The sequence below is a fragment of the Emydura macquarii genome, unplaced genomic scaffold (assembly GCF_026122565.2).
Source record: "Emydura macquarii macquarii isolate MOO-44397 ecotype Brisbane River unplaced genomic scaffold, CSIRO-AGI_Emac_v2 contig_2205, whole genome shotgun sequence".
In the NCBI taxonomy this organism is placed as follows: domain Eukaryota; kingdom Metazoa; phylum Chordata; order Testudines; family Chelidae; genus Emydura; species Emydura macquarii.
Genome location: NW_027132342.1, coordinates 37,491,783 through 37,513,251, shown reverse-complemented (window position 1 = coordinate 37,513,251; position 21,469 = coordinate 37,491,783). Strand labels below are relative to the sequence as shown.

The following is a 21,469-nucleotide window of genomic DNA, read 5'->3' as shown; positions in this document are numbered from 1 at the left end:
TCCAATATTAATTTGTACAATTAGATTCCAACCAGATGGTTGAATTTTAGACTCTCTCCCCTTCAGTCATCCTGTAGTCTTTCCACTGATTTTGTTAGGTATTGGATCAGGTCCTGAAATCACTAATACAGATGATTTTTAAAGCCGAAGAGATATTAATATGCATGATGATGGAGTTGAAAAAGACACATTCTGGAGTTGCACTCACAAGATCCTGTGAATACTTTGGCCTGCGCAAAGCTTTGCTCACACAAGCAATCTTATTGAAGATAATGGGACTACTTGTGTGCAGAGTTGTTGTCTGAGTTCGGTGTTTGAAGGATAGTGGCCTAAATACTCAAATATCTGCATGTCCTTCTCAAAGAACCATTGACTTCACATCTTTAGAACATGAATACTGAAGTACATATTGCTCTTTTTAATCAGTGTTTTCATTTGTGCAAATACAAAATTGAATTGTTTTTTATGTGAGAATGTGGATGATCCTTTCCTATTTCTGATACATATATTTTCCTGTTAGACATCCACTTCCAGCAAGGGTCTTTCATTTCTTTTTCTTTGGTATTTTTTTTAAATTCAGGGTCTCTTCTTTTGGTATAACTTGTTTTGTTTTGTGTCTGTTGATTTCAATCCTTTGTCCAGTTACCTTATGGCTAAGTACTGGGTTAAGTTGGACACCAGTACTGCCAGCTCAACGTGACAGAGGATTTTGGAGACTATAGAACATTACTTTTACAGAAAAGCGTCGAAGAACAAGGATTCCTGTCCAAGTGACAAAACTTGTTTTTGTTTGTGTGTGTTGACAAGAGGCTCAGCTGCAAAACAAGAGATTAATAATGATTTTTGGTAAGAAGGACAGAGATGGAGAGGAGTGCTGAAAATCTAAACTCCTTACTTTGATAGTATTGATAGTAAGTTCTTTGGGACAGAGTCTTTTGGTTCTGTGTTCATACAGTGCCTACCTAGCACAATGGCAACCAGGTCCATGACTGAGGCTCCTCAGGGCTATGATAATTATATATATATATATATATATATATAATATATATATATATATATATATATATATATATATATATATAAAAAAAAAAGTCTGAATCTACACTAACGAATTTTAGAGAAAAGGCTTATATATTACTGCAAATTCATCTGTGTCTATTAAGGTATGTTACGTCATGTTCTGTTACTAGTCTAGTGTTGACAATATGCTCAGTTCTGTACAAGACCACAAAAAATAAAGGCAGTTCCCGCCTCAATGAGCTTATGGTGTATGCAGCTGTATAGATTTTTTTGTTTGTTTATTTACAGGATAGTATTGTACTGCTGGAATGTAGAAATGTTAGGACTCTCCACTGGTGTTGCCACATCACTAATGATGCAGCAGCAAATTGCAAAAAAAAAAAAAAAAAGCTTTCAAATATTGAAGTACAACAAACCGTTGTTTCTAACAATAAATACTTCTCCTTTTTCCTCCTACATACACCTTAAATTAGTTGATGTTAGCAGTTGGATTTGGTTTCTATTTCTAAATGGTTTTCCAGTATTTGGCATTTTTTAGGCGTGCAATTTGTTGCCATTGCCTATAACTCGAAACAATTCTTAATGGATTAGGTAATAAAATTACTTGAAATAAAGCAGTGATTTAATGACTGTCCAGGACTGCATTGTTTCCAAAGACTCAGACTACCCTCCTGAGTATGTTCCCAGGAGGTCTGGGGGATATGCATTTGGGCTCCTAGCTGAAGCTGTCGCCTTTGCCAGTAGTTTGGCTACACTGGTATTTTTAGCGTGTTAGGTCAAGGAGAACTAGCATGGGTATGTCTGCATGAACTGGGAATTGCACCTCCCAGCACAAATGTAGACATTCCCTGTGTCTGAGTGTGATCTCTCTCGTAATAAAACAAAACCAAACCAAACCCAAAAGTAAAATACAGGGTATGTAGGAGAAATTCTCATGATTTTGTATTGTGGGAGATAATTTGTTTTGAACATTGTGATTAAATAGAGTTGATGCTACTTGAGATAAAGAATTAAAATGTCTCAATTTTGAATACTTGGGAAATGTGTAATATTTCATAGTGTTCCTCTATCTTCCGAACAAAATAACATTACGCTACAAAATTTGAGATGCACATAAGTTTAATAAGAGGTAGCCTTCAAATAGTGTTTTAAAAATTGTTGTTTGAAAACTAGACACTGTTCTGTAATTGAAGTTGGCAGATTTGGGAAGTAATAGTAAACCTTGGTGATGGATAATGTCATCATTGACATTTGCGTTTTCTTGGGCTACTTTTCAAATGCTAAAAGAAACAGGATTTGATAAAATTACTTTTCCTCACTCTCACATTCCCTTCTCCCTCAGGCCAGTGGACATGTTGTAGTTACACAAGGCTGTTACAGATGAGGTGTCTGAATAACAGAAGGATAAGGTCTAAGGGAGTTTATGGCAGAGCTCTGAACAAAACCTTGATGTCTAATGCCCCCCAAAAAGGCTTAACCATTATGCTACAGTGCTTCTCATGCAGTTCTAAGGTCAAAATAGTAATGCTTATCAACACTTGTAAAGTGCCCTGAGCCCTTCAGATATAAAAGCACTATGTATATGCAAAGTTGAATATATAAACATACCCTGTGGATACAAGGAGAAGTGTTGAAGAGAAAAGTCTCTATGGGGAGGATATCAACCAATTTTGTGTCAGTACTCTGGATAAACTAATAGAAAAAGCTGCATTGGTGTTGGCATCTGTGATCTTTTAGAAGGAGAGTGTGTGTTGTAAGTTGTTGTTGTTGTAAAGGAAAATGCTGGTTAGAATGGAGTACTCAGTTCATTTACTCAGTTCATTATTTTTTGGTGCTCAGCAGATGATGCCTGCCACTTGTATAATTAAGTCACAAATCCAGGACAGAAAAGGGAGAAATGACTTGTACTTAGAGAATTCTTACAACTGTTCTTAGAACCTGTCTAACCAGCACAGCTTTACCATAGTATTTTGTTGTTTACTAAAACTAATATAGTGGTCACATTCCCAGTGTCTTTCTGAAGAATCTTCTATCTCTGGTTGAAAAAGTTCAACTTTTAGCACCATGTGTTTTGTATTAAGTACCACACATTGCAGAAGGGCACACTATTTTAAGAACTTAAGCTAAAGTTTGGAGACATTTTGATATGAAATAGTGTGTTACTTACAGCCATGGTAAGGGATTGATTCAGTTGCTAAATAATGCTATACAAGTAGATTCCTGTTCAGTGAGGATTTGTGCATAGTTAAAATGATTTTAATAAAGCAGTAAATAGTATACAAGAAAATACTTTAATTCAAACTAATTAGGAGTTAATATTTTTACTTAAACATTTGAAGATGAATATTAAAAGAACTCCTATTGGAACATAGTTTTAAATCCTTGAGTAGTTTATAAAACTAAATACTGATTTGTTATAAAATACTATTTTAACCTTTTGTCTTTAGTCATTAGCTCACTTCCTAATTTAAATAGCTCAAGCTTTGTACTCAATTAAAAAAAAATTGCCTTGACTATGTTTATAAAACTTTAATGTAGGTATGTTTGTCTTAAATAATACCTCACCATTTAATATGTGCTCAAGTATTGGATGTTCTGGAAATTCCTGTTAAAAATGTCCTTTAACTTTTTAATGTATTAAAATTAACATTATCCTTTCATTTTGAGGTGCTTTTAAAGGCATTGAATGACTAGAAATCAGCTACTCAGAATGGTCCATTTTTGGACTCTCAGATCTGATCTATACTACAAACTTACGTTGGTGTAACTACGTTGCTCTGGGGTGTGGAAAATCCATACTCTTGAGTGATGCAGTTATACCGACCTAACTCCCATTGTAGATAGAACTCTCCGGTTGGCATAGATAGTGTCTTCACTACGCGCTGCAGTGGTGCAAATATCGACAAGTCCTCACTTTTGAGAAAGCACAACTTACTGTTCACCATCTGTGCATGAAATCCCATTTTTCTGACTTCCAAATACAATGGTTGAATTCTAGTCTCCAGTAGAGCATCTTTGTCCATATGTTTGTAATGTAAAAACTTGCATCCACGTTAGGAAATGTGCAGGATTAATCATTTTGTTTGGTGGTTGACTTTGCTTAAGGAGAATTCCTCCCACTTCAATTTTTGCTTTCAGTGATAGGTTTATTTTGGAATGCTTGAAATTAAAATAACAAAAGGCTTTTTCAGGTATGTTTTTGTGAGTTCTTTTGATTTTTGTTTAAGGAAACACTCTCCACTTGAACATTTGTCAATTTCCAAAAAAAAAGTTAAATCTTGTTTCAAGTACAAATCTTCCCCTTCAGTTTTTGTTTTTAGAATCACACTTTCCAGCTTAAGAAGAAGTGTTTTCCCATACTGCTATGTGAAAGACACGTGTAATTTAGAGAAATTGATGTAGAAGGGAAATAGGCTATACCCAAAGTGCTGTCAAATGCACAAAGTAAACAAACTGAATGACAGAATTAGAGAACAGAGGATTTATTTTTTGTCATTTGTGCTTTTCATCTTGAAGCAGTAGTATTGTGATACAGTAGGAAAAAAATTCCCAACAAAGTGTGTGTGTGTGTGTGTGTGTGTGTGTGTGTGTGTGTAAATAAATAAAAGTTGATGGTATTTCTTAAACTTGGTTTTATCTGATTTAATTTTAGTTGACAATGCATGACCAGCTAAAATAGAGATAAATGTGTTACCTGGTATTTATGCTAGGAAAAAGATCATGTTTAGGTCAGGCTTAGTTAGATGTATTAGCTAACCCTGACTAAACTCAGTCACTCTTTCTAGATGAGATAAACCTTCAGTAGCTCTTCAGCACGTGTTACCCTGGCAGATACTCCATTTAATTCTTCATGGAGGCATCTAAAGTCTTCTATTGACAACAGCAGCCCTGATAGAGGTGGGCAGACTTCTCTTCCTTCTAACATCAGCAGGTTTTTCTAGAAGCACTATGTGACCTTCGGCGCTGTGCAGACCACAGTTTGCACTGTAGTTTTAAACAAGACATGATCATTTAATTGTACAGAGTTTTGTTTCTCTAAAGAAAAAAAGGTCTACTGGCATATGAAATGTCTAGGAATAGGCTGGATATCATAGATCTTGGCTAGCCAAAAGTTGAGCTTGGTGACATGGGCAATGTCCTGAATCTGGGATGGAATTAGAATGACTAATGATTCAGGCCTGGATCCACAAGGGATTTAGACATCTAACCCCTGGATTTAGGAGCCTAAATCTGCATTTAGGCAGCTAAGTTCAAGTTTTAGGCTCCTCTGTGATTCAGAAAACTCTTACTGAACCTTGCAGGGGCTTAAACTCATTTGGCACTTCAATTTTCAGAATAAAAGTTCTCAAAGCACCTAAGTTTCTGCCTCTGAACTTGTGCATTACTGCCTCACTCCAGGGGAGTTTGAACAACGCTTTCCAGCTAAACCCTGGAACAGTTTGCTAACCTGGGAAGATCAGTCTTTGGCTGCCTACTGGTTTGGATCCCATTTAAAATCTAGGTGGTGGAAGTGGTGTTGCCTACCTTATAACTTTTAACCCAGTGGTTAAAGTACTTGCCTGGGATGTGGGAAACAGGTTCAATTTCCCCCTTGTGCCAGAGAGGGAGAGAGAATTTGAACAGAAGTCTCCCAAGACTCTCAGCAAGGTGCTCTAACTCCTGAGCTATGGGATATTCTGATGTGAGATTATCTAAGGATATGTCTACATTGCAATAAAACACCCGTGACTGGCCCAGGTCAGCTGACTCGAGGGTCACAGAATTCAGGCTGCAGACTGTAAAACTGCTGTGTAGTTGACAAATTGACAGAGCCAGACGGGTACCCAGAAGTCACCTACTACAGGACAGACCCAACAAAGAAAACAATAGAACCCCACTGGTCACCACCTACAGTCCCCAGCTAAAATCTCTCCAGCACATCATTAAAGATCTACAACCTATCCTAGCAGATGATCCATCTGTCGCTCAGGCAGTGGGCGGCAGACCCATCCTGGCTTACAGACAGCCCCCAACCTGAAGCAAATACTGACCAGCAACCATACACCCTACAAAAAATCCTACCCAGGAACCTATCCCTGCAACAAACCCCGTTGTCAGCTCTGCCCACACATAGTCTCTAATGACACCATTACTGGCCCTAACCACATCAATCACACCATAAGGGGCTCGTTCACCTGCATATCCAGTAATGTTATATATGCTATCATGTGCCAGCAATGCCCCTCTGCCATGTACATTGGCCAAACTGGACTATCACTATGCACAAGGATAAATGGACACAAATCAGACATAAAAAATAACAACATCCATAAACCAGTGGGAGAACACTTTAATTCCCCAGAGCATTCTGTGTCTGACCTGAAAGTTCCTGTACTTCTCCAAAAAAAACTCCAAAAACAGACTTCAAAGAGAAACTGCTGAGTTAGAAATGATCTGCAAACTTGACACATTCAAACTTGGTTTAAACAGAGACTTGGAGTGGCTATCTCACTACCAAAGGTAAATTACTTTGCTCACCCATTCTCATCTCCTACTCAATGGTCGTCATTAGGTCTTAAGTAACGGACTCCACCTCCCTCATTGTTCTCAATGCACCTGGATATCTATAAGATGCCTCTGTGTTACCTATTTTCTGTATTACTGCATCTGAAGAAGAGAGCTGAAGTCTCTCGAAAGCTTATGCCTGCAAATGTTAAATTTGTTAGTCTTTAAAGTGCCATAGAACTCTCGTTGTTTTTGCTGTGTAGATGTTCAGGCTCTGGATGGAGCCTGAACTCTGAGGCCCTGTCAAGGGGGAAGATCCCAGAGCCTTGGCTCCACCTTGAACCCTAATAGTCTGCAGCCTGAGTTCTGTGAGCCCGAGTCAGCTGACCTGGGACAGCCACAGCTGTTTTATTTTAGTGTAGGCAGACACTTAATCTCTCCTGTTGCAGCTGTTCCACTGCCTGTAAATAGTCATCTGAGCAGGGGGACTGGACCCTGGGTCTCCCACCTCTCAGGTGGGTGCCCTAATCACTGGACTATAGTGTCATTCTCTCTCACCTCTTATCCCCCAAGTATTTATAGACTGTGGAATAGTCACTGGGCCAGAGAGAAGGATGAGTCAGGAAAGAATGGAAGGTAAGAAGGAATAGCTAATCAAAGCAAGGTACAGCATTAGGTCTGTCCCATATTTTCCTAAATCCTACCAGATTTGAGAAGAACTCTTGTTTTTTCAGAATGAAATTGCAAGACCTCCAATGGTTCACTCAACAACATAGTTAATTACTTTATGTACCCATATTAGACAGCTTTGTACTGTGAGCATTTTACCAGTAGTATTGGTCTATGATAAGCAAATAAATTGAGAGTTTCTAGAGTCTTAGCTCAGTTATTTGTTCTCATAAAATGTATTTTTCCCCTCCCTTTTGGTAAAACTGTATTCAACTTCTCTGTACTTCATGGGTCACTTAGCTTGAAGATTTTTTCCCTTGTGTAGGGAAAATGGGCACACTCCATATTACTTAATGATCCAAATTTTGTGTTTTCTACTTCTTAGTCCTCGGGTAATAATTTTGAAAAAGATTGATTTATGCCAAATTAAACTACACTTTTTATAATTGCTAATTATATTATTTATTGCATTAAGTTGTTTAATATTTTTATTATAGTTGTACTCAGAGAACCTGATAAGGATCGAGTTATATAAACCACATAAGTAGGCATAGTCCCTGACCTGAAGAGCTGATAGTCTAAGCATTACCACAATCTCTCCTTGTTCCCTGGATTTCTTAAAGCTGGTCTTCATCAAAGTATTGCATACCATGTCTTTATATATAATTCTGCATTTTCACAGTACCTTATTGGTATTTTTTGTTAGGATTCCCTTTGAAAAGCATCAGTTTATTAACTGTCTCAGAAACAAGAATCTGGCTGTACAGATTTGATTATATCATCATCCCCGGCAGCAACATTACTTAAAGTTTTAAAGGAGCAAGAGTCCTAGCCATCTGTTTTTGTCCTCCACAACCATATGTAACAGCTGTAAGCAACAGTATTTCACTCCCCTCCTTATGTCCAAGCAAGCATGTTGACCTGCACGTTGCCCCTTGCTATATATAATTTGGAGTTGCTACTGCTTCAATACTGTAATGCTTAGCCCACGTATTCACATAACCGTAAAACTTCTTTTTAAAAAACCCATTTCCTATGGATCCTCTTCCAGGTGTTCTTATCAAACTTATACCTCTTCCTCATCTACTTTCTGGAAAAGTTGGGAAGATTTGCATTTGTCATTGGATGGAAGATGGGCAGACAGGATTATTTGTGCATTTGGTGTATTGTGGGAAAGGTTGATTTGAGAGAGCCAGTCACTTGTTTCTTTTCTAAAAAGCCACAAGAAAATGTGTTTACAAAAAATTAATTCAAAGTTAAGGTTGAAAGCTTAAACACAAGATGTTGGTAAATCACCTTTTATGTTGCTCCCAGTCATCAGTGCTGTGTGTGATTTATCTTCATTTTCAAAAAAGTCATTTTGGATATGTATACATGCAATTAAACATCCACGGTGGCTCCATGTAAGCTGACTTGGGCTTGCAGGACTGAGGCCAAGAGGCTGTTTAATTGCAGTATAGACATTCAGTTTTGGGCTGGAGCCCAGGCTCCAGCTGAAGCATGAATAGCTGCACCACTATTGAACAGCCCCTTCGCCTGAACCCCATGAGTGCAAGGCATCTGAGATCGGCCAGACACTGGTAGTTGCAGTGCAGGCATAAAAAAAAATCTCTCAAATTTTACCAGACAACAAATAGCCAAAGTATAAAACCTGTTAGCCACAGATGGATGTGAATGACTGACATTGCATCCATTCCCCAAAGGGTGATGCCCAGGTGAGAAGCCATCTCCAGCCCCCTAGCTGCTCAGAAAGTGTGTGTATTGGTATTTCTAACAGGATGCTGTCCCTGAGCAGTGCTCATGACTCCATGTTTTATATCTGTATGGCAGTAAGTGTCTGATAAACTGTATGGAAAGAAGGAGCTTCTTCTTCCCCCCTTCACCCTCCACAGTTCAGTGCCACCATGACCTGGGTGGTACAAATTTAGGTAGGGTTCTCCACTACTCTACCCTTCCCCCACATTTTTGAGTACTCCTTCCTAGTCTGAATCCTTCATTAGTGAAATTAAATGAGAATTTTGTCACTTCATTCAGTGAGAGCAAGGTGCCAGTGAATAACAGCCATCCTTGCCTCTTCTGCTGTTTGTAATCTTCCTAGTCTGCAGCAGAGTTAAACAGAGCTGCTCCTTGATGGTTTCACTGCTGCTCCTAAGGGTCTATATCGGAAATAAAAACAGACAAGAATCTGGTCAGTTTTAACTCTGTTGAAATTAGGAAAACCTTTAAGCAGCAACAGATGAACTGGAGTTCTTCTGCATTGGTTGATTAACATTTAGTATTTTTTCTTTGCAGCCACTGAGCTAGAAATTGTTGGTTTCTTAATGGGTTTGTATTTCAAATGTGATTCTCAGTAATAAAATATCTTTCTCACTGTATTTGGAAAAATACTGAATTCATCTCTTCTGTTTAGGTTGGAAAGGTTCTGAACCCCATCTGTGAAGGGAGTGTGCCAAAATTTTAGGGTCAAGATTTGACATGTTGACTAACCATCAGTTTGAAATCAATTCAATTAAACAACAAGTCAAAAGTAGCCTCTGGTGCTAAACTTGCTCCTGCCAGTTTTCAGTGTTTGCAGCCATGTTTTCCAGTTTTTAAAAATGTTTCTTTCCCATTCTATTGAGAAAAAACCCACATAAAGTTAGGAAAGGGTGACAGTGAAATAATGAAACTGACTATATATAAAGTACTGTCAAATGCACAAAGTAAATAAGCTGGGAAAGGGAGGAGATTAGAAGATATTTTTTGTTAATGTTGGTTACTGTTAGAGCACTTGCGGAGTGAAGGTCATTATCCATCATAGTGCACAAACAGAGATTGTTTTTTGATATGCAGTGCGTTTAAAATTCAAGTAATTTAAAAAGCCATATTAAATTAATCTTTCTAAGTATAATTTGGGAAATGAAAAGGGTCACACTAGCAGGGGAACACATTTTATGGCTTGTCTGACTGTATTACCAACAAAAAGTTAAAAACTAAAAAGTAAACTTAAGTGACAGTGCATTTTTATTTGATTTAAGTTTTGTAGTTTAAAACAAGCCATTAAAATGCCTTTTATTTTAGTAAGCTTTTTTTTGAGAGAGAGAGAGAGAGAATAGTTAGGTATGAAGATGACGATACAGTTGATTTGGTCTTATCAGTCTGCAGAATCCTCTCGTCTCTTTAAAATTTTGGAGAGAGGTCAGCGAGAAGTCTCTTTTGTACATATTTTTGTATACTTTATGCTAGAGAGAAGATCTTTTTTTGAAGTATCACTACTGTTCAGCAAAGATTTATTCATATTTGGATATATAATGTAATTAGATTGCTTGTATAATTCTGCTAATTGAATTAACTTTTTTTTACACAGAGAGTAGCTTAAAAAATTGCCTACAAATGACGTATTAGCTTTAAAGTCAAAGAGTCCTATGTGTTCTTCTACTCTTCTTTCTCTCACACATTTCTCTCCATGTTATGTTCAAACTGTTTTGACATCAGAAGCAGGACCTGCACATGTCCAGGTCTGAAAATGGCTACAAGAGTAGGGGCATCTTAATGTTAGTGGCATCAGGTGCAAAACTATACTGTAAGTGAAATATCTGTAACTACAAGACAGGGCTAGGCCAGCATGCATGAATGAGTGTGCTTTCTTATTACACTTTTTTGTCTTGGATTTTTTTGTGAAAAAGTCCTTTCAACATGTCTTATGATAGAGATATTTAAGTTTCAGACATCTGAGAATCTAGCTGCCAATTCTGTACATGCATAATAGTTAAAAAGGCTTTCAAGCCATGATGTTCAGTTACATGAACTTCCTTCCTCTTTCAGGATTGAGGAAGATTCCAGAGGAGTCATGCTCAGTGGTAGAAAGGCTAATTTACAGTAACAATATAAGATAGGGCTTGAAAAATATACTAGACACCTGTTATTCGTCCTTCGAGTTTGAAGATGACCATGACATCACTGGTTGATCTGGTTTCTGTGACCATGCAAGTGGCAGACACCTTATAAGGTCTAAACTTACTAGCAGGGGGTGAATATGAATGATGGTGCTTGTGCAGCATTTTGGGGTCCCTTGGGGAAAAAGGTACTATATAAAATATTTTATTTTCATGACTGAATTTGAATCTTGGGATGATTATGCCATCTCTTTATCTTAATTTAAAATTAATTTTAATGTCATCAATCCCTGACTACTGAATGCTTGTTGCCAACTCTATAATAAGCTTGTGTATGCTTCAATCCTTGAGACCAAAAGATGGTTAATTTATGGTCATCATATTTGTGGTTCTTATCCATATGCAGGTGATAATACAGTACATTCAGGTTAAAAATAAACATTTAAAATCATCTGATGCAGCTTTCCAGTTTTTTCTTTGACATTTCTGTTGGTATGTACTATAGCTTTTAACTGTTGACTAAATATTTACAGAAAAGAGAAATAATGTCTGAATTAGCTAGCTGAGTTATGCTGCAACATGTTACACATTAGGAAACATTTGTGATTTCTGTTTCCTTTTGGACAACAGATGTTTCAAAAAGCACCTTCTTTGTTCAAAAGTACATGTTTATATAGAAATATAAGCACTACATACAGTTTAAGGATACAAAAAAGAGACATAATAAATTTTTACGAAGGTGTTTTAGGATTCTGCAGCAAAACACAATATGAGCTATTGGATTCAAGTACTGCACCTTGGATAGGTCTGAAGAAATCTTTCCACTCCAGTTTTAGAATGACTGCAGTAATTCATAAATGGGCACAAATGAGTTGAAGTCAATGCAGACTGAATTTTGTTATTGGTGTGTAGTCTGTTTTCACAGACAGCGGTGTGGACTTTGGATATGTTCCTTCTTAGCTGTCACTTGGTCAGGAGACATCCAGTTTTAAAGAATACTTTCAGGTTCTTCCTCCTTTCTCTCTCCTGGCATTAGTTCTCCAGTTTCTGGTTATGCTAGTGACAGGGATCTCTAGGTGTGATGAGCATTATGGTTCAATTTTCATGCAGTTTGCCCAACATCTAGTAATATGTAGAAGTTCACTGGGAGGAAAGATGCAACTTGTTTCATCAGCCCCACATTTTGGAGTCTTTGTATATAGTGCCTCACACCATCACACCTCCTGCCTATTGCAGCCCCTCTGCAGTTAGCTGTGGTTGGAGTTGGGCTGATTAATACTTCAGCATATAGTGGACAAGGAGAGGAGGACCTGCAGGAAGAGATTGAAGAAGCAAATGCTGTAATGACATAGGGGCCTCTAGATTCCTTCACAGACATTCTCACTCTCACTCTCACTCACACATCTGAGAGGAGAAAAACTCTCTGCCCAGGGGCTAGCAATTAGTTAGATAAGTCCTATGGTGAACAAGAAGAGCTCCTTTGAATCCTTTTCAGAGGGTGGGAAGACTACTGCCCACTACCTGTGGGCAGACTGACCCCTGGATAGTGGATTCTCTCCATTTCTTGAAAGGATTGAAAAAAAAATTCAACATATCCTTTCTAAAAATGTCATGGCTTGATCTACCAACAAATTTGGAATTATTTTTTGGTAATCAGGAGGATGATATACTATATACAATATACACATTAAAACTATTGTTTAGGTAATCATACATTATTCAGATTCTTAATTTTTACATTTTCTTATGTTACATTTACTAGATGATGATTAATTACTCATGAATTGTCAAGCTGCATTTGGATGGAAATTGGAATTCAATTAAAATGCATAAAACAGCATTTTAAAAAATGTATTAGTTAAATAAAACTACTTTAAATGTGCTGGATACATAAGAAAAGTGTGTTTATCAAAACATTTTACATTTAAAACTGATTTGTTAAAGCTGAAGTTAGTGAATTAAACTTTGACTGGTCACCATGACCTTCAAGATTTTGGAGCTATAGTAGACCTCATTCTCTCACACCTAATTTTTATTCATAGACTGGAAGAGGAAAACAAGCTTTCCTGCTTTTTCAACTCCCAGTTAATTTCTCATCTTTGAACTAGTCCTTAAATTGAACTCATTGAATAAAGTGAAATGAAGAAAACGTTCTTTTTAGAACTGCAAAAGAAGCTACTGCCTGCCAAATGTTGGTTTAGCATTTCAATAAACTGGTTTCAGGGCTTCCATAAGTCCAATGATTTGACTTTCTTTAAAACTTCACTAGCAAACATGTATTGCTTGAATATTATTTTTTATATTTAAATATTATTTATAGATTATAGTAAGTATAGGCCCATAATCTTGATAAAACAACAAGAGTCCTGTAGCACTTTAAAGACTAACACATTTCTGTGAGCATAAGCTTTTGTGGGCTGCAACCTACTTGGTCAGATGCGTGAAATAGAAACCACAGGACCTCTGGAACATAATCTTGATGGATCTTATACAATAAGCAAAGTCAGGCTTAACCATTATTTGAATAAAAGGCTACCATGGAAAAATGAAGTGCTGGGGGAAGTGATATTTTCATCTAAGTTGAGAAGACCCTTCCCTCTGATTCAGTACTTAATCTGCATAGTTGCTGGACTCCCCCAACTAGCATCCAGGAGGGGGTTGGGGAAATAAAGAAGCTCTCCAGCCTTAATTTCTGCTTTACAGCAGTTAGGAGGTAGGAAAAAAGAGATGGTCCACCCCCAAGCATTTGAGAGAGGTCAAGGAATCGGCTGAACTAGAGTACTGTGGTGAAATTCTGTAGTGGCATCTTTTGTACTGGCCTCTCTCTACTTGGTTCATCCTCTCACTAGTATGTATCTGGTAGGCTTTTCAAACTCTGATTACTGTGATTTGTGATATGCAAAATCTTTATTGCCTAGTCTAGCTATAGGTGAACAGTGCTGGTACAGTCACTGGCGCTGTGATAACGTTGCTTGGCATTGCCTTTCAATTTAAAAGAAAAAAGTCAGTATCAAGGTATTTACGTTTGGACTTTCTTACTTTATTTTAGGCCTTGATTTGCATCTTACAGCTTTCCTTCTCTGTTTGGCTCTTCTCTTAGCACTGTTCCTGCAGATAAGAGAGTCTGATTTATCCTGCGACTGCAAAGAGATACTGTTTCTGCAAAGCTGCCTCCTCCTTTGCAGACAAAATGTGGCTCCCTTCCCAGACACCTAGAGCATCAGCTGTAATATGCCTGGTCCCCATTTGCTTTGGCAGTAGTTAGAACAGGGCTTTTGCATAGATGGCAGCAAACCACTAGGATATAGATGATATAGATATTCCCCCCCTCTTCCCCCGGCCCCTTTTATTTTTTTCCTCTGAAGCTTTATGGACTGTTTACTTACTCTGTGGAACAAGGAAGTTCTACAGAAATACAAATTTGGATCTCATGGTTTGGTTTCTGCCTATATACGAGTTATTCTTGACTATAGGTTTTAAATAGTGTCTTTTAGAGCCTCCTCATGGCTGCTTTGGGGATTAGCTCCTTCCAGATGCTGTGCCCTCCTCTAGAAGTCTCTCCACCCATCTTCTTCTTCTCATCCTGTGGCCCCTCTCACTCCAGGAGCTGCAGTGTCCGCTTTGTGAGTTGGCCCTTAGCCAGATCATTAGGGTCCTCCACTTCCTAGGTATCAAAGCCTTCCAAGGAGACCTGTCCCAGGCAATCCACTTTCTGCAGTCTTGTCACACCACTTCCCCAGTGGTTGGTAGGCCTGCCCTCTACTCTGGATTCCAGCTTCAGAGGTCTTCTCATCAGCAGCCAAGGTCTGCCATACCTTGCTGCCTTTCACCTTTCCGGCTCTCCCCCTTCTTTGGATTGGCCAGCCCAAACTCCCTCCTCCCAGGGAGTAACTGTAAGCTACTTATCTCTAGCCCCAAACACACCTCCCTTCTCCCATGGGATGACTGTAGACTACTTCCCTTGCAACCCCTTTCTACTTTCAGCTCCTGGGCATTATACAGGCCCTTCTTGTTCCTTCCCAGCTGAGCCTCATTTAATCAGTCCCTGCTCCCTGACTCCTCCATGTGCAGTCTGGGAAGTTAATTGGCCTATCTGCCCACCTGTGTGTGTGTGTACAAGCCTTGTGTGAGGAGGACGGCCCATTATGTATTTGTTCTGTAAATTTTAGGACAGTTGTTCCCATATTAACCATCATCACCCAGAGCTGGAGCAAGGTGACACTGATATTTGTTTTCAACTTCATTTGTTATCTGCTGGATTGCAACATTGTTTGTCATTACCATAAAACTTTTGGAAATTGCCCTGGCAGCTTTGAAATAATTCAGGAAGTTTAGGAGTTCTGTGTGGAGGCAAATTAACCACATATACAGCCTCTCTAAATAGTCATTAAAAAGTGTTGTGAAAGTAGTATCACCTGTACCACACATGTGCAAAGTGCCTGTTTTTCTAGAGGCTTGTACCTCAAACCACTCACTCAAAAGTATTTCTCTCTGCTATGAAAATCTCTAAGTAAAATTTCAGTTTTCTGTCTCCAGTCATTTCCGTGCTAGAGCTGTTCAAAAATAATTGAAAGGGATCTTTTTAATTGGAAAAAACAAATTTTCCATCATGTTAAGAAGTTTTTGTTTAGACTTTCCAAATCATTCATCTCCAGAAAGAGACCAAAACTTTAAAATTTCTGTCTGCCAGGCGAATTGATTCATGTTCTGCAATGTTTGATTTCTGAGTAGAAATCCCAGGGAGTTGAGTAAAACAGGTGGCTGTGACCTCAAATGGGATTCATTTCCGCCAAGGCAGAACAGTAACTTTGCTGCCGGTATTAAGATCCTGTGGTGGGACATATGGATGCATTTTCACAGAAATGAGATCAGGAACTTATTTGTTTTGTGTTTTCACTTCAGTTTCCCTTATATTTATCTCCCAAAAGATATGCTCTGGTTCAAGCCTAGGTTATTGGACTTGATGCAGGAATTTCTGGGTGAAATTTTATTGCCTGTGTTGTTAAGGAGACCAAATGTTAATATTAATAGAAAAACTGTTAAGTAAAACTGCATTCATTCATCCCAACAATCTGAAAGGTCATAAGTTAAAGAAGCATTTCACCATGGATAAACTGACATGTTCTGTTTGTTTTAAAAGTTTAAAGATACAATACAAGTAATTGAGCCTGATGCTGGAAGCTGCCATGTTGCTGAAGAATGACATTTAGAACATTGTCCCATGAATTTCAATATAAGAGGTTATAGTCCATTTCAATCTGCTGTAGGTGATATTGGTTTAACAATGAGAAAAACTTTCAGTATTCGGAAATTGAGTCACTTCTGAAGGTACTAGTTTCTTTTTGTGGTTAAACCAGGGCTTGACAAATTTGTTTTGGAGCTATGAGCCAGCCCAAAAATTAAGGAGCCGACAAAGTGGGCTCAGCAGTAGGGTGCCCTGGCCGGAGCGCAGCAGACGCTTTCCCCTCCCGGTCCTGCCCCCTTCCCCTTGCCCCTCTCCCACAATGTGGGCCCAGCAGCACCCTGGCCGGAGTGCAGTGGCTGCTCTCCTGGCCCCGCCCCTTCCCCCTACCCCTCTCCCACAACGTGGGCCTAGGAGCAGAGCGCCCTGGCTGGAGCGTGGCAGCTGTGCGCGCTGTTCCCTCCCGGCCCTGCTACATGGATGCAGTGGCGCCCTGGCGAAAGCACGGTGGCCATTCCCCCAGGAGAAATACTAGACGCCAGAATTAAATTTCTAGGCGCCATGGTGACCTGGCGCCCGGGGTTTGTCGAGCCCTGCTATACATATGGTACTCATTTTTGATGTGTTGATCTATAACTAACAAAAGCTATCAGTTGTCATCTTTTACATACTTATAGTACTTATAAAGATTGCCATTACTGTTGAGGAGGCACTTTGCTTTCTAAAACAGTATTCAACGAATGCCGCAGAACGGGATTTGGTGACACTGTTCTGTTGCAGGTGTGCCATCTTTTGGATGAGATGTAAACTAGGGTCTTAAACCGTATTTATTAAAGAATGCCATGGTACATTTCACAAAATGTAAAGGGTTTTGACCTTGCATCCTGGCTATTTAATCACCTGTTTTAAGTGATTTTATTCTATGTTCAACTGGATATAGTACCTTGTATTCATATGAAAATATTTTAAAATAAATGCTTTTCAATTACAAATGTTAAGAATTCTAGCAGTAAACCGGAATCTAATGTCCTAATAGCAGATTTCCATTTTATAGGAAATTAAGCCCCAAAGCCATTATAACCATGGATATAGCGATTCTCTTGGACGGAAAAGCCACATTGATGATTACAGCACATGGGACATTGTCAAAGCTACACAGTAAGTGTATTTCTTTTTGCAGTTTTAAATTTGTAAATATCTCTACTAGTGGAATGACAGTAAAATGAAAACCTCTTTATTTTAGTTGCATAAACTTTGAATGAGTAATTTATTTTTTTTATATCTTCGGAAACAGCAATCCTCGGTTGATAGATTATAGTGCATGATTTGAAAATTGAATTTAAAAAAATGCATTTGATGGAAATTTATGTCCACTGTCTGAAAATATACAGAAGTATTTATGCAGTGTGTTGAGATTTAGATTATTGCTGAGGTGGATGATAGAGAAGCGATTAAATGCTTTCTGAGGTTAGTTTTTCTTTCTGTTTATGGTGCTCCTTATGTTTTAAAATGCAAATAAATTATTAGGTGGGTTGGATCACACACAGTTACAAAATGCTTATGTGCTTTTAGATGTTAAGATCACTGGAGCACAGTTAAAATGCATAAATTTCATTCTCCTTATTACCTCTAGATCTATAATTTCAAAACTGACATAAAACTGTAAATGGGTTTCCAAGTAGTACAGTACTAATTAATCATTGTGGCGATACTAGTGAATCACTGGGGGTAAGTATCTTTTATATCGGTGCTAAATTACATAAATCTCACAGATTATCTCTTAGATGAAGCAATTCCCTATTTTAAATTAATACACAATGCAGAAAGTGGAAGGGGAGGCTGGTGGTTCCTTCTGCAGTTTGGATGCTTATGACTCTCATAACAATAATATTTGCATTTATGCAGTATGGTATAGAGTTGTCATGAATAGTATGATAAAAAGTATGACAGTACACTGGGCCTTTGGAGCAGAAATTCTTATTTTTGTCTGGCAGCATCTTTTCTGTAACCCAGTAAAGATAACCTCAGTTTTACTTCAGCTGGCACTGGAATTGAACTGTAAAGTTACTCTTCTACTCTTGTGTGTGACTGAGACTTTGTCTACTGTACAGGCTACTGCGATATAACTTACATTGCTCACAGCACTGAGCAATGCAAGTTATACTGACCTAAGCGCTGGTGTACACAGCGCTATGTTGGCGGGAGAGTTTCTTCTGCTAACATAGCCACTGCCTCTCACAAAGGCAGAGTTATTAAGCTAATGGGAGAGAGCTTTCCTGTTGCCTCAGAGTGTCTCCACCACAAGCACTATAGTGGTGCAGCTGCAAGTGCTTTAGTAAAGGTGGCCTCAGTAATTTCTCTAGTGAACTGCAACCATCCAATATTTAATTCTGTGTGAACACTGACTTTTGGAAATGGACATGAGAAGCTGAGGTTGTCTATTTTTCTTTATATAAAGAGGGAAAGTTATATTTTCTGGGGGACACAATTTTTAATAAGCTTTGGCTACTATTAGTCATTGAGCAGGAATAAGATATGGTTGTCAGTAGACAGGGGCTTCCTCAATGCCAACTCACATTGGAGACCAGGAAGAGGAGATCAGATCCACTCCAGAGGGACAGGGTTCCCCAGATGCACAGAGGGGCTCAGTTTCTTTAGAGTGACAGGACCCCATCCCATCCTCCCCACATCCCTGTGCACAATTGGGGGGGCATGGAGAGGCACTCAAACCACATCCACAGGGGCATCCAATCCCAGTGCATGCACTTGCAGAAAAGGAGAGGGGCTCATCTAACAAAGTGGGCTGCAGCCCACGAAAGCTTATGCCCGCAGAAAGGTGCTACAGGACTCTCGTCGTTTTTGCTGTATACAGACTAACACTGTATACAGACTACCCCTCTGGAACTTTTCAGCTGGAGATGATTCTCAAAGAAGAGAGAAAGCTATAAAGAGAGAGGAGATGTTCCAATTGGTTCCTCCTTTCTCTCTACCCATAGTATCCACACAACCTGAAGAATAAAGGAGATGGCTTTGCACTGGGGGGAGGGATCCTGACTGAAAGATTCAGCCAGTAAAACTGCTAAAACGTGAGAGAGACCTTTGCTTTGAATTCACTCTAGCTTGTTAAGCTAGGCATTAGTTGCAATTTACTTTTATTTTCATGTAACCAATTCTGACATTTATGCTTCATTATTTGTAATCACTTAAAATCTATCTTTTCTAGTTAATAAACTTGTTTCATTGTTTTATCTAGACCAGTGTGTTCGGACTGAAGTGTTCGAGAAGTTCCATTTGGCATAACAGAATTTGTGCATATCATTTTCAATTAATAAAATGACAGACTGTATATGAGCTTGTATTGTCCAGGAGAGTGCTGGGCGCAGTACAAGATGCACATTTCTGGGGGAAAGAATGGGACTAGGGTTTTGCTGGTGTTGCTCAGCAGTCTCAGTGGTGGCTGGAGTCGTACTCTTGCAGTATCACTGGGTGTAATTTACATGGTGGAGGCTGTGTGAGCAGACCAGGAGTGATTGCTGTCACAGCAGAGCAGTGTAAAAGGTACCCCACATTGGAGAGCTATGGTGACGCAGATGTTCACCAGTCCAGATTGTATCCTGAGTGATGTTACAGAGGGAGAGGCTATAAAAGGGGGCATGGTGCTGTGAATACTGTAGTTCTTCCAACCACTGCAGCTGATGGATGAGGAACCACTCGGGGACCGTGGCCCAGATCCTTTTCTTGAACAGTGCTTTGATACACTTTATCATATATTTCAGATTGTAAATAGGTTGGAGTTTTAGAACTAGGTTTTGTTTCTTAAAACATTTTCTAGTTAGTTGTTAATAAGTGGGACTTCAGTTCTGCCGTTGGGATCAGATGCTGGGTCTGAAAGCTAAAAGGCCTGGCTTCAAGAGGTGTGACTTTCTTTGGTTCCAAGCTCCAAGAATCCTGTGGTACCTAACAAGGATCTCTAATCTTTGTACCCAAAATTGAAAAGCTGAGATGCCCTATCAGTCATGGCCTCTGTAAACAGAACCATTTTGTGGGAGCAATCTCCTTCAAATCTAGGAACTCGGGTTCAGGGGAAAGACTCAGTGTGTAAGAATGATCCAAAAGATACTTGGGGAAATTGGTGAGTCCATTGTCTTTTTGAATCCCAGATCTTTGGATCCTAAATAGAGAAAGAAGGATCCTGAATGTCTACTGTAGCAGGCAATTAATACTGTGGTCCCACGTATCAGACTCTGTTGAGCAGGCTCAAATTATCTCCCATAACAGTGGTTGCTCAAATCCACTGTACGAATCATTAGCCCTGTCTTGTCTTGGATCTGGAGGGGACTGATAAAGACACACGAGATGGAGGAGTTTCTTCGGATCCACGTACTACTGTTTCACCTCCAGAGAAGCAAAGGATAGAGGAGTTACTGGATTTCACCACCCTTCCTGCCACCTAAGACTCCCATGGACTCTTCTAGTAAAATGCTACTATTTCTGATCTCTCTTTACTATTGGGCTTGGATCAGAGATCGGATATGCAGTCAGACTTGGAATCAGAGATACCCATTCAATTGCCACATTTTCCATATCTTAAGGGAAAATTTATTGCTGAACAAACGTGGAAAAGATTCATGCTGTAGCAGATAATTTGAGATTGAATAGGACTGGACTATTGGCTGGATTGGCCACCTCCCCCATGATTTAGATGGGTCTATTGGCCCTCTCCTAGGCATTTCCAAGAATGATAGCATACTCATTACAGAAGGAATTTTTCTTTTCTGAGAGCTTTAGGAAGATTTCATTCATAGGATTTGAAGCTCATGGATCTGTTTGCAATTCATGGGGGGAGAGAGCAATCCCCAACAATTGCATCAGGCATGCTCTCAAAAGAGGATGAACCTGGGGTGCTTGAAGAACATCAAGAAAACACATTCTGAACTGGAGGACCAGAACTCCCTGGACAAGAACGTAGGAATTGCGGCTTAGAGGATGCAGTATTTCGTGAATTAGTTAACAGAATGGCAACTACTCTGAAAATTCCCTTGATAACGGTAGAGGAGATGTGTCTCACCACATCTTTGACATCCTTGGTTCTACATCCAAAAATAGAATTACATTTCCAATTTTAGAGTGGCTTCACTGCAGGCCCTTATGGCTGGCCTGCCATTACTGTATTCCATAAAAATAAGCTGTGTCCCCATCCCAGGTTCCTACTTAAAGTATTGACTGAGTTTCACATGGA

The 21,469-nt window shown here is 39.0% G+C and overlaps 1 protein-coding gene across 1 annotated transcript in view; it reads left to right on the top strand.

The window, feature by feature from the left end:
• Positions 1–21,469, top strand: part of ZDHHC17 (zinc finger DHHC-type palmitoyltransferase 17) — a 119,232-nt gene that overhangs the window by 2,054 nt on the left and 95,709 nt on the right. The window contains exon 2 of the mRNA XM_067559908.1: positions 17,285–17,388. Coding sequence (XP_067416009.1) covers positions 17,285–17,388 — 104 coding nt within the window. The remainder of the gene's footprint in view (positions 1–17,284; positions 17,389–21,469) is intronic.